Below are 14,353 nucleotides of genomic sequence, written 5' to 3'. Positions count from 1 at the left end.
GAAAGAGCACCTTAACAACAGGACGAGGACTCGATCATCTAGATCAAGATTCATAGATAGGGATATGAAGGATCTCCCCCAAGTCTTGCATCTCTCTGAGTCTCATCATACCGATTCCATGAACCACATTTCAAAAGATGATGTCCGTAATGATTTACATAATAAATCAACGAGATTTTTACATGACTTCGTAAGTTTGTAAGCATGATCCTCACCTTGTCCATCTTCCGCAACTCATGCTCATAAAAGAACTTGGTTGATATTCCCTTCACATAAACAAAAGGAAGAAAGTATAACACCCGAAACTTTTTCGTTAGGCAAAGAAAAGAACAAGCTTTGAAAAGAATTTTTGATGATGGCATTTCTATTTTCTTTTCGTTTTGACCTCTAAAACTGAAGGAAAAAACTCAGAAGAGTAGTACAAAACCTGTGTAAATATATTTTCACATACATGCAGGTGGGCATGTGCTAGCTTCGTTTTGTTTGTTTGAGGGAGCTTTCTTTCTCTTTAAGGAAGAGGATTTACTAGCTTATTTTGTATTTTCTTTTAAGAATTCTCCATCAGTTTATTGATTATTATTTTCATACCTTACACAAAATAGGCTAGGTGGAGATTGAAACTAAACATACCTGCCAATCGAAAGAGAAATGAAACTCGTGGCTAGGTTGTGCGCATCAAGTTTGTTGTCCTCTTCTCATGGAAAAGCTCGACATTCTGAAAGGACATGGTTCTTGCCTTGATCTCATGAACTATATGACCATAAGACCCATTGCACTCCAAAAATAGAACCGCACCATCTCTCCTCCCGTGAAAGAAAAAAAAACCTAGCCGCCGCCTTCTGCCTCGTCCTTGCCGTCTACGACCGGGAATCGACGGGTCCCTGCCTCCCCTGCTAGCGGTTTCGGCGGCGGGAGTGGGTGGGGACCTCAGACCTACGCTCGACGCTGTAGAAGGGTCTGTCAAGTTAGATTTTGGTCAACTGACATTCTCGTTATGGTGGCTATGGCGGTGTTGTGCGTGTTAAGAATAAGTTACACCCGCTTCCTCATCTACCTCGTGGGAGGTGATCTCGCCAGTGAGGAGGGCGGGGATTCGTCTGGCCGCCGCTTTCTTGGAGTGGTGGATCTCGTCTAGCCTACGTCGGTTATAGTTTTGGTGTTATCAGATTTGGATTAATTCAAGGGTTTAATGGTAGGCTCTGGGGCGCTAGTTCTTAGGGGCACGTGCATGAAGATTTTTTCGAATTTCATCAACACGACCATGCCAATTCTAGTAAAGGAGGGCCGACAACGATGCGGCGGTGGCTCGATCTGGCGGCAGCAGTGGTCTCTAGGTGGTTCAAGGACATCGTTGTAATTTTTATTATATTTAGAGTGCTTTATACTCCTCGTGAACTCATGGAATAGATGTGGATATTTCCTTTAAAAACCTTGCACTCCTCACTTTTTCCTCCTCCCCACGTTGTTGCAGTCTAACGCCAATCCGAATCGTTGGTCAAGCAGGTCAGGTGCAACTGTTAAATCCTCTCTTCAGGCCAGCTTCCAAGGTATCCGGGGATCGTTTGGTAAATAGGAGTACGGGACAAATGCGGGGCGCGCCTATCAATCGCTTCAATGCGTGCGGGAATATCACACGCACTGGGAGCTTTCCCTGGTGGGCCAGCCCAAGTAACCTCTTCTCCAGATTTCCTTTTTCTTTTTATTTGAAAAAACCTTAAATTTGAAAAAACTTTTCATTTTTAGTGAATTTTTTTCAGGTTTGAAAAATGCATGAAGGAAGAAAATTCAAAAAAAGTTTTTCTCAAAATCTTTTTGTCCAGAAAAAATTGCGCTAAAAAAATTAGTTTATACGTTTTCTTCAAAAGAAAATTTTGTTCAAAACAAAAATTATTCACAAAAAAATTGTTCAGAATGAAAAATTGTTCATATTTCAAGAATTATTCATTTTTTAAAAAATGTGAAAAAAATCATTCAGAAAAGAAGAACAGAAAAAGAGAAAAACAGGAAAACGAAAAACCGAACAAACCGTCTGAACCGAAGAAACAGCAAAAAAATAACAAAAATCGCGCGTAAACAAGAAAAGCCGCGCTAATGGGGCGCGGCCCAAGTCGATCCGTTAGCGAGCGGGGCCTATTCGGACAAATGGGCTATTCCCCGCGCTAATAGGCTATTCCCCGCCGCTAATGGGCGATGTATGGAATTTACCACAAATGCGCCCATCGAAGGATACCAGGGCTTCTGGATTGTGGGCAGTGAGTGGGCTGTGGCACTCAGCTTGGTGCGATCAGATTACGATCTCGTCACGTTACTGCTGCGCCCACCAGTCCGTCCACACCCACGGGCTCACTGGGCGTAACGCGGGTTTGCCCCGCCGCCTACCCCCTCCCCCTACCGGCGCAACATCTTGTTTCGACGCGGCGGCGGAGGAGGCGCTGCAACGAGCGCCCGCGTCGAGGAACTGCCTGCGGGCGGCGGGCGGCGGGCGACGTGCGGCGAGGGTTAGGTATGTCATGCTGCAGCATTTCCTTTCATCGGGCTCTTCATGGCTCAGGTGCCAACTCGCTCCATCGCGTGTAGTAGATTTTTCATGGTTCATAGACTCGGGAAATGAACAGCGGTTTTGGTACAACGAACACCTAATTTAATCTATATTTTACAACATTGTTAAGGTGGATTAGGTACAAAAGGGGGAATTCTTAGGCAGCAGTGTTTAAGAAGACCACTTGTTCTAGGATCGGTAGGGAACTTGATGTGCCAGTACCGATTCATCGAACACGGTCTTCTCTCATGGATGAAGATGCCTCCGCTGTTTGAAAAATACTTTAACCGGCTAAGAGCATGTCTAACAGGTCCCGTATTTTTTCGCCCCTTAAAACGCGAGTAGAGGGCCCTGTATTCACTTTTCGCCGGCCGAAAACTCGGACGAGCTAGCAGACCCCGTATCCCACCCCGTAAAACTTTGCAACCCCTCAAAACAGGGTTTTTTGACAAATTGCATATTAGAACCAACACACCATTCACATAAAATAAATGTTTTACATCACACAATAATCGTCATAATTATTACAATAATGTTTTTCGGAAATGTCAACAAATGTTCTAATGGAAGAATTAAACAAATAACAAATGTTTCACACATACAACAAATAGGAAATGAATGTTTCACACATACAACAATGGGAAATGAATGTAATAAATCATTGGCCATGCAACTGCCAATGGTGTTCAATCAAATCTTGGGTGAGCTGGTGATGAGTCTCGGCATTTTCAATGCCTCGATGTGCTGCAAGAAAAGCTTCAAGCCGATCAGGGTTCCTCTCGGGCTGCACTCGGGTGCCAACATTGTCATAGAAACATGGCAAGTTTAAACCTCTTTCATCTTCAATGATCATGTTGTGAAGAATCATACAACATGTCATGACATCAACAAGAGTTTCCTTGTCCCAAAACCTAGCAGGGCCCCTGACAATTGCAAACCTTGCTTGCAAGACACCAAAAGCTCTCTCAATATCCTTGCGGCATGCCTCTTGATTTCTGGTGAAGCAAGCTTCCTTTCTTGTCAAAGGCCTGTCCTTTTTCTCTTTTATGGACTTGACAAGGGTTGCATAGTTAGGGTAAATACCATCTGTGAGATAGTACCCCATGGTGTACTCATTGTTCATAACTTTGTAGTTACAAGGTGGAGCATCACCCTTAACTAGTCTTGCAAACAAAGGGGATCTATTCAAGATGTTGATGTCGTTGAGTGTCCCCGGCAATCCAAAAAAAGCATGCCAAATCCATAAGTCTTGAGAGGCCACAGCTTCAAGAACAATGGTAGCATCACGGCTTTTGCCACAATACATTCCATGCCATGCTTTTGGACAATTTTTCCATGTCCAATGCATGCAATCCAAACTACCAAGCATCCCCGGCCACCCCCTCTTTTCATTGATCTCCATGAGCCTTTTTGTATCATCCTCATTTGGAGCTCGGAGATACTTCTCTCCATACAACTTGATCACCATCTTGGCAAACATACGCACGCAATCCGTGGTTGTTTGCACACCAATGCGAAGGTACTCATCGGTATAATCTGCTGGTATACCGTATGCAATAACCCTCATGGCGGCAGAATTTTTTTGGTATGGGCTAAATCCCATGACTTGGGCAGCATTTCTTCTTTGCTTGAAATAATCGCAATTTGCCTCGCAATCTTTGACGATTTTCTCGAACAAAGTCCTACGCATTCGGTACCGTCTACGGAAGAGGCGGGGAGGATAGGTCGGTACCTCGGCGAAATAATCTTGCATCAGCTGTTCGTGGCCGAGCGCGCGGTTCCGCGGAATGCACATACGCCCCATCACAGATCCTTTCCGCTGATCCAGCAGCTTCATGCGGTCCTCCGTTTGCTTCAAGCCGAACAGGAGCAGCATCATCTCCGTCTCGTCGTCGTTGAGCAACTCGTCGATATCCGAATCGTCGGAATCCGACGACGACCAATCGGTCGACGTCGCGTCCAAATCCGCCATGTGCACATCCTCCGAAGCCATCTACCACGGTGTACCATACATCAGCCCCAAATCCGACCAATTTACTGGCGGCAACGAAGAAGAACGCGGCGGAATACTCACCGGCGGAGAAGACCACGGCAGGAGGGCGGGCGGCGCGCGCGGAGGGACGCGGAACTTCGGCGGGGGTGCGGCGGAGGTGCGGCGGGCGTCGACGAACCTCGACGCGGCTCGGCGGACGGCGGAGGGGCGCGGATCTGACGGATTGCGGCGGTGGCGCGCGGGTGGCGGCGGCGGCGCGCGGGGGAAAACGGGTGGGGGGAACTGAAATGTCCGCGCGCGCTTTCGGAATTGGGATACTGGTTTCGCCCACTATCCCAGCTCCCACCCCGCACAAGTAGGGGGCGACGACCCGCCCCGTACTCGAAAACAGCAAAAAACGATTCGGGGGCCGTTTTTACGGGGCGTGCTAGACGGCCGGGTAGAGCCGAAACCCTCAAATCGGCGGTTATTATACGGGTTTGCCCCTTTTACGGGGTCTGTTAGACCTGCTCTAAGGGTTACCAAAGCTCACACAAAAAATGTACCCCAAATCCGAACAGTCCCCTAGTACTACTAAACAAGCAAAATTTGAAACTAAAAAATAAAATGACTGAACCACTCTTTATAAACAGTTAACGATGACACATTTAGCAGATTACCGAACTTTTTCTAAAAAGATGCAAGGATGCAACAATAACTCAGCAGGCCTTTCACTTTCACCTTCCAGATAAGGGCATCAATTCCGACGTCCCACTAATTAATTCCGACGTCCCGCTGGTATAACCAGACATGAAGGAGCTCTCCTCATTGCCTGCTGCAGAAATCAGCAAGTGGAACTTCCTTCGCATTTCAGTATCCATGGAGTCCGTACGCCGAGGGGTTGCAGAAACAGACTGCTTGTCGCTTGAAACGGACGGCAACCACACTCTGAGCCTTGAAACAACCTCGGTCATGGTCGGCCTGTCGATGGCTGCGTTTTCGACACAGTTCATGGCAAGGTCTACCACACTCTGCAGGGAATTGGCGTCGTACTGACCCAGCAGCCTCTTATCCACGATATCATGAATACTGCCTTTGGCGATCTTTTGCCGTACCCAGTTTGGTAGGTGGAAGGTACGAGGCGGCTCTATCACTACCGGGGGCTGGCCAGTGATGATCTCCAAGAGCACGATTCCGAAGCTGAATACATCTGTCTTGACTGTGAGTTGAAAAGTTGCATGGTACTCAGGGTCGAGGTAGCCAAGAGTGCCAGCAGCAACTGTAGATATGTGCGTGTGAGCATCATTAAAAGCCCGTGAAAGCCCAAAATCAGATATTATCCCCACTAGATTCTTGTCCAAAAGGATGTTGGGGGTCTTCACATCTCTGTGAACTATTGACGGGGTGCATGACTCGTGTAGATACTCCAGCCCTGTAGTTTATTGAAGCTCATACTTTGTCAGAACACACACTTGTATATATATATATATATATATATGTGAACTCAAGGTAAATACGTAATTGAAATGTGGACCTTGTGCAGAATCAAGTGCAATATGAAGTCGTTGTTCCCAATTCAAACTATAGTCATCTCCTGCATCAAGACATACCAGATTAATGTAAGTGCCTTCATACATGCATTGTATTTGTGAGTTGTGACCATCATGTCATGGTTATGAATTAAGAATGTAACTGTGGCCTCCTCTGTTTGTTAGACACGTATCTATTACCATGTCATGATTATGACTTAAAAAATGTGCAGCCCCAAGAATGCACCTATTGTGGCATGGCCTCATTTCTTACTCCGTCATCTATACAGAGTAAATTAGGTCCACTATCTCAATTGCATTTACTACCAGAAGCAATAAGAATCCACACAGTCAATCAATCATACCTTTAACAAGGAATCAAGTTTTAAAAAGAATAACCAGTTTGCAGTAGGATGTCAAAAGCCAGACAAGTTTGGTTTCAGTTTTATAGTTACGAGTTATGATTCAGTCCTGCCGATTTTTATATTGCGCTGTGAAACATTATATATTGATAACAATCTGTGAAGTAGGTGATTTCAAAGGGTTAATAAGAGTTATTGGTGTCTAGGTCTACTTTTAATTTTTGCAGGAATTAAGCTGTTGAAGATGGTCAGCTTTCATTTTAGGTTGTACTGGTTGTAGATTTGGTTGAGGATTAAACTTTAATTTACTAAAGTACAAACAGTCTCTGTAAAAATTAAAATACTACTTAGCGAGCATAACAAACAGTAAATTGGATTGGTTAATTGTACTAAGTCAAATATGCTTGATAAAAACTTTAAGAAAATGCTAAAAATTAAGAGAAAAACCTCCTCTGATAAGCTGTTGAAGATTTCCTCTGGACATGAAGTCATAAACGAGTGCGAGACATTTCTTGTTTTGGCAATATCCTTTCAAAGCCACAAGATTCTTGTGATGAACTTTGGACAACGTTTGTACCTGGTGCAACACATTTAATTACCAAACATACCAGAGCTGAAACCAATTGCATTTATTGAATATGGACATGTTTAAAGGGTTTATTTGTCTTTCAGGATTATGGTTTACTTTATATTGAAGACTGCTATGATTTGGCCTAGTTGGTTTCGTGTTATACCTCAGGGAGGAAGTCTTTTGACTCTGCTATTGATGTCTCCATAAGCACCTTAACAGCTACTTCGTCGTCATTTTCTAGTGTGCCATAATAAACAATACCGAAACCTCCTTTTCCAACGATTGTTTTGAAGTTGTTTGTTATGAGCTTCAGCTCTGCATACGTGAACCGTCTGATGTCAATATGTAGGGGAGTTTCCTCTTCATACATAGCATAATCCTCATTATCTCCTGATTTCCCTGCAGAGTCAAGGAGTCATTTTTTACTTGAAAGTTTAGGTATTAAGCTGCCATACAATTTTTACCTCACTTGCATCGATGACAGAGAATTTTGGAGCTTAGGATTTTGTGTTACCTTTCCAGCATAACTTCCAGAGTATGCACATCACTACTAGGAGGGATATCAGTACTACAGGAACTATCACTGCGATGAGCAAGATATGTATGCTTTTCTTCTTCTTAGTTGAGCAGTACGTATCTTTGACTTTAGAGCATATGGGATTGCCTTCTAATCTAGTGACACAATTACACAAAATATCCATAGATCAGCTCAAAAGATCTTAGTTGCAGCCGTTTTTATACAATTATGATTATAAGTTTATAACATACCTCCATTTTCTAACACAACTAACCTGCTAAGAGATCTTCTACAAATCTCTATCTCTAAAGGAAGAAACTACATGGTTACGCGTGTAGTTACTAATAGGTCCCATCCAAACTCTCATGTCAAAAAAGCTCATAGATGATAAAGCATTATAGTTACTAGATGTTCGTACATATAACTGAGATCCTGTTTGGATATATCAATGCAACTGCAAAAGCATGGTTTGACACACTTAGCACTCAAATTGGCTGCCAAAGCTTAGTTGCGCCCAGCAAGAGTTTACATGTACGAGAAGTGGTGCTCCTGTTGCATGGTGCTATAGAACTGTTGTTTGCCGCAAGTAGAAAGTACAACTTGTGTAGCTAGTTTGGCAATGCATGGCAAGGAACTAAATGCGTTTTAACTATTAACCAATAATTTACACTATATTTGCAATTTTTGCTGCTAAATTTCCATTTATTTCCACGAGAATGAACCTTTGTTTTAGCCTATTCCTTTTTGGTGTAGTTGTTAGTTTGATCAGAAATTGAAGTATATTTAGGTACTGTGCAGCAGGGCATGCCAAACCTTAAATCAAGCAAACCGGCCCGAACTCTTTGAAGAATAGAATCAGGGATTGGCCCATCTAGCTGGTTATTGGACAAGTTGCTGAAAAATAATAGTTTAACTCATTAATTTAAAATTTATATCATCAACCAAAGATGTAATCAGACTTACAGAATTTTGAGTGACTTAAGTTGATAGTCTGGAATAGCTCCCGTCAGATTGTTATGTGATAAATCCCTATATATGTTTTGTGCTTAGGGTCAAAAAATTGATGTCAACATAATCTCATTCAGTATCTAGTATTATGCGGTGGACACCACTTACAAGTTTTCCAGTGATACCATGTTCATGAATGATATGGCTAACCCACCTTTCAATCCGCTGGTAGACAGGTCTCTGCAAAAACAACGCATATCATTAGGAAGTCCTATTAATTTGGTGATGTCATGAGCTGACATTTATTTTGAACATCATGTTACCTTTCAGTGGTTAAGATTTACACTAAATTACATGGGTTTCAATATTTCAACTATATTATCTTTGTTGTCAAGATCTTAGCCAACATGTGACTTAGTGTCTCTATAGTATTATACTTATTCTGATGTTACACAAGACTCAAGAGCATATCTGGAACAACATTTACACTAAAAGGGAACTTTTGCGGAGCTTTGAACTTCTTGAGGTTGATTCAATGCAACTTCAAATGTAAAATAAATAAATTGGAATGTTTAGATTTCAAATGTATATGGTATAAGTCCTTATTGTTCTTACACTGCGACAATCCTTGGATTCTTGTTGCTCTTTGAGTAGTCGCAAGTCAAACCTTCCCAGGAATATTCTCTTGGGGAGCATGGATCTCCATTCCAGTTTATTCTTGCTAAATTGTAGTGCTTCTTGATTTCTTTCATGCTATTGACTATAACAACAAAAAGACAACAGAAAAAAATATGAACCAAATAAAGAAGTCTGTATATATTGGGTACTTATAGGTACCAAAAACATGAAAAGTTTAACTTAAGTAGTATGTTATGTGGGGGGTCCCTTCCAATTTCCAGGTTAGATTTTAAAATCGGTATATTAAGGCTTAGATTGGTTTGGGATGTCTCCATCTATATAAGGAGGCGCTGTCTGTTGAAAGTAAAGCAGACAAGAAGTCACCCTAACTTCTCCAGTCTCTCCAGTCTCCACTTTCCGAAGCAGCCGCAGGCAACACACCTCAACCCTACCACAACTCCACCAGCCCAAGCCATGGGTCTTGCATAACAAGTTGCGAAGTTTCATATGCAAGTGTTTATATTTTCAGAGAATTGAATTTTTTCCTATGAAATCTAGTACAAATGAATCCTAAGAAAAAAATCATATGGTTATGTGAATCAAATAACCGATGCACGGAAGATTCCTAAGGACTCAGGTACTCTAAAACTCCTTTGGAAATCCTTTGAATCAAAGAGGCCCTAAATAAATTGCATGATGAGCATGTGAATCTACCATATACATGATAAATGTGTAATGCACGTGCACCATATAGTGATATACATTGTCTTACCATCATTGGAGTCAGTGGTGAGGTTATCCATCCGAACTAGGGAGTACAACTCGAACGCATTGATGAGCGGTGGCAGTGTTGAGCTGCGCGTCTTGTTCAGGAGGAACGATGCACTGGGGTTGTACAAGAACCGGCCATTCTGGTGCATGCTGTCCACCTGGAATCGTGAGGGGGAGAAGTCTGAGAACAACAATTCGCCAGTGCTGTAGATGTCAAACCTCCTGTTTGGGTTGTTCCCGTTTATTTCAGCAAAGTGAAAGATCGGGAGAAGCTGCAGGCTCTTGGCGTCTTGATTGGGACCTGCTGCCACATTGATGCTTATGAAGGAGTAATTTCTGTCTAGGGTCGAGGCCTTTTGCAAGATGGCTGAAGGCACGCTGAAGGCGTCGCTGCCAGGGAGGCTATTCACTTTATTGCTAGTATTCAGGTTGATCCAGGGGTATGACGTGGAGGCCCAGCTCTCCCAGAACCGGTCATAATTGTCTGTTGGATATCTTCACAGAGACAAGGAAAAACAGATTTATAGCTAGCATAGCACAATAATCTTTTGGACTTTGGTTAAAGGCACTTGCTATGAGATTTAGCAATCGCAGCTTATTTATCGCCTTGAGATTTACTATTGCTTTTGTTAGAAGCAATTGCAGGGTTCAGAAAGCAAAGGAGTAAACACTTTAAGTGAGTTGAGCTAGTCAGAGGAATTTAAAACCATTGACATGTATTATTAAGATCTTATCAAACACTATTATACCAGTGTGATCTGATCTCACCTTGTGATAAAGTCGGTGATGTTGCCAAATCTGATTCGTCTAAAGTAGCTTATTGACACAGAAGTGTTGACAAAAGGGTACATGGTTTCTTGCAGGGGCCTAAGCTCCAACGAAGATATGAATGGAGTTCCGGAACCAAAGTTTATCAGACAGACGGACACGGAGTTGTCCGGAGCAACAGTGAGCACCTCCTTCCATACTGTGAGTGATGGATCCCAATTTGTCAAGTTCACCGCTTCCCAGAAATTGACACCGATATGCAGCCCAAACAGAAACAGTGACCCGTCTCCAGTCTTGTTCAACCTATCATAGTTGCCGTAAGTAAATGTGGCCCTCAGTAGATACTTCTTACCGATGGTGGATGGCAGTGTATAGCAATTTCTTGAGCCGTCAGGGAAGCTCCTCAGGGTTTTTTGTTGGTCATTCCCGACACCAGCCACGAACTCTGGTAAAATCTCGTGGTTCAGGCCGCCCTCGACAAATTCACCATCAAAACTGTACACTATTGCTAAGGTGTTGTCGATGTAGGCACTACTGTTTTTCCATCCACAGTCGATGTTTATGAACCCTGCATAATCGAGAGTATGTATCGGTTTCATGTGTTTCAATTTAAAGATTTACTAAGCAATGATCATGGCATATGCGACTTAGACATGCAGTAGCTAATAATGTGTTGATTCCTAAGATTTCAGTGAAGTGGGAATTTTCAAGTTGCATACTGAACTAAACAGAACTGTGTGTGCAGATGGAGCAGAGCATAAAGAGGAGCAGGACCTAGAAGGAAAAAGGTAGGAGGATATGGCTTGTATTACCAGATTGGCCGTGGACTTGAATCATCATCACCAGGATGAGCAGCAGCACCATGATCCATGTCAGTTTTCTACTTTCTGAGGAAATGAAGGTGATCACCATGGTACTGTTCTGTTCTCTTCTCCCAAAGTCTGCAAACAAGAAACAGTTGCTACGAGTGACTTGGGAAGCTATATAGCAGAGGATAACAACTAGCACGGTTTAGTATTCTTTTATTGAGCAGATGTAAAGAAATCGAGTGTGTTTTGTCCTTAAGTAGGTAACCTGCTCTTAATAGAAATGCAACTTGCATTGATCTAATGAAAAATAGGGACTGCCATGGAGTTTCGTTTAACAATCGCCGCCAGTTTGCCCGTCAGCGTGATAACGAAATATGAACGCACGAACTGGTGCGTTTGGACGCGCTGATTCTTTCTCTGGACCATTCCGCTACTTTTGCTAGGTTAAAAAACTGTATTATACTGTCGCTTGACAACTAAAAGGAAGACGGGAAAAAATCACGGCGCTACATAATATCATCAAGTACGGGCTTGTATTTTTTTTTATTAATTACTTCTTCCGTTCAATATTTTTATCATGATTTTTTAAAATTAAAATTAAAATCACAACAAAAAACTATATAACGAAGGGAGCAGCTGTTTAGGATGAATAATTCTTCAAGGATCTACCGCTTTAGGGTAGGTGTCTTAGGGCATCTCTAATGGGGAAACCCAAATCGGACATACCTGGCTGTCCGGATGTGGCCGTTTGGGTAGCCTCGTGAACACGTGGATATGTGGTAGTGGCCGACATTTCGTTTAGGTCGCCCAGTGCGTCTAGCGCCTAACGCACCGACGCATCCCAAATAAAAAATACCAACAAAAAAAGAGGAAAGAAAAGTAACTAAACATACTACATTAAAACATATGCCCTTGTGGGCAAATTTATTCAAAAGAAAGCCCTATATGGGCTTTTAAATAACTAAAAAAAACCTTGCTAGGGTTTGGGGTGGCCGCCGGCGCGCCGCCTAGTCCCTGTAGAAGTCGTCGTCCTCCTCGTTATTGTCGGCGTCGATGACGATGGCGCCCCCGGGCGGTGAGGCGTGACGCCGGAGCGCGCCAGGGATTCCAGCCACGGCAACCACTGGGCTTGTTCCCAGGGCGAGCGCGGGTCCGGAGGGGCTGGCCGGCCTGCACAGGCGTGCCAGACGCGCCTCCTTCTCCTGCTGCGCCCCCGCAGCCGCCTACATCTCCGCCTCGTGCTTGAGGCGAACATGGCGCTCCTCCTACACCCGGTGTGCGTCCTGGTGTGTGGCCTCCTCCTGTCGGCGCACCATGTCGAGGAAGGCCCAGGCGTCGGAGTCCTCGCGCGCTCGCCTAGCCTCCTCCTCTAGCGCGGAGGTCTAGAGCACATCGCGAGGTGCAGCAACTTGGCCAGCTCCTCGAGGTCGTACACCTCGACGCACGCCGCGAGCGTGGTGCGCATCTCCAGGTCGTCCTCCTCCGCCTCCACGAGCGGCAGTAGTGGCGCGACCACTTGGGCCGCGTCGATGTAGAGGCCGCCTTGGCGGTGGGAGGCCTCTTAGCCGATGCTAGTGGCGTGCAGGGCGTCGCGCGAGGCCTCGTGTCACACGAAGAATGTCCGGCACACTGCTCGTGCTCCGCCTCGAACCACAGGTCCCAGTACGGGCTCTTCCCCATGTACACCGGGTCCTGCCGAAGGTCCGGCGGGAGCTTGGCGCGGCGCCGCTAGATCTCACCGAGGAGAGCGCGGCCGGTGGCGGGAATTGGTGGCACCGGGACCCTATCTGGGCTCAGGTGCCACCCGTGCGGGAGTTGGACGTCCCCCTGATGTTGTGCAAAGTAATGCAGTTGGAAAACCCCAAGAGAAAGGTATGATGAGCACAACAATAAGTTTTCCATCAGAAAGAAAAATCAAGGTTTAATCGATCAGTAGGAGAAAGAAATCACTTCTGAAGGTTGTTGCTGGATGACTTTGGCATGACGCACTACCGGTGTCAGCAACAACGTGAAACCTGCACACAACACAACCAAAATATTTTGCCCCAACTTGCAGTGAGGGTGTCAATCTCACTGGTTTTGCTGAAAACAAAGGATTAGACGTATAGTGTGGAAAGAGTTGTTTGTTTACAGTGAAATAAAGAGAATAGTGCTTGCAGTAAGGAAACAGAACATGTATTTGCAGTAGATGGTTTTATCAGTGTAAAAGAAAGGACCGGGGTCCACAGTTCACTAGAGGTGTCTCTCCATAAAGATAAATAACATGCCGGGTAAACAAATTATAGTTGGGTAATTGACAGAATAAAGACCATACATGACAAGATGATTACTATGAGATTCATTTGGGCATTACAACAAGATTCATATACCGTAATCCAACTGCATCTATGACTAATAATCCATCCTCATGATATCATCCGAAGAACTTTGGGTATTAAGTTGCAAGCAATAGATTATTGCATTAAGTAAAGTGTGTAAAGTAAACAATAAAATTATCCTCGAATAAAGCATTGTTGTTTTCTCCCTAATAGCAGTAGCACATCTACAACCTTAGGAGTTATTGTCACCCTCCCAGATTTCTAGAGGCATGAATCCACTATCGAGCATAAATACTCCCTCTTAGAGTCAGAAACACATACTTGGTCAGAGCATCTACTAGCAACGGAGAGCATGCAAGATCACAGATAACATATAAAACAGATCTATAATCAACTCAATCATAGTATTCAATATTTATCGGATCCCAACAAACACAACATGTAGCATTACATAATGATGATCTTGATCATGTTAGGCAATTCACATTATCTAAACATCAAGCATAAGGAGGAGAAGACAACCATCTAGCTACTGTTATGGACCCGTAGTCCAAAGATGAACTACTCACGCATCACTTCGGAGGCGGGCATGGTGATGAAGAGGCCTCCGGTGATGATCTCCCTCTCCGGC

At 44.0% G+C, this 14,353-nt stretch overlaps 1 protein-coding gene and 1 long non-coding RNA gene across 2 annotated transcripts; one reads left to right on the top strand and one right to left on the bottom strand.

The window, feature by feature from the left end:
• Positions 1-5,128: 5,128 nt before the first annotated feature.
• Positions 5,129-11,534, bottom strand: LOC127344872 (probable LRR receptor-like serine/threonine-protein kinase At1g51810). The gene is made up of 12 exons (XM_051371222.1): positions 11,408-11,534; positions 10,596-11,163; positions 9,829-10,322; positions 9,054-9,198; positions 8,607-8,678; positions 8,454-8,519; positions 8,304-8,384; positions 7,488-7,645; positions 7,137-7,372; positions 6,850-6,979; positions 6,046-6,105; positions 5,129-5,943 (listed from the first exon to the last, which is right to left on the bottom strand). The coding sequence occupies exons 1-12, from the start codon at positions 11,505-11,507 to the stop codon at positions 5,249-5,251; spliced, it is 2,805 nt and encodes a 934-aa protein (XP_051227182.1). The 5' UTR covers positions 11,508-11,534; the 3' UTR covers positions 5,129-5,248.
• Positions 10,169-11,751, top strand: LOC127344877 (uncharacterized). Its single transcript, XR_007878288.2, has 2 exons — positions 10,169-11,177; positions 11,341-11,751. It is a non-coding gene; the product is annotated as an uncharacterized lncRNA (long non-coding RNA).
• The last annotated feature ends 2,602 nt before the right edge of the window (positions 11,752-14,353 follow it).

Source organism: Lolium perenne, chromosome 3 (assembly GCF_019359855.2).
Source record: "Lolium perenne isolate Kyuss_39 chromosome 3, Kyuss_2.0, whole genome shotgun sequence".
Taxonomy (NCBI): Eukaryota; Viridiplantae; Streptophyta; class Magnoliopsida; order Poales; family Poaceae; genus Lolium; species Lolium perenne.
This window is presented reverse-complemented; position numbering and strand designations above follow the sequence as displayed.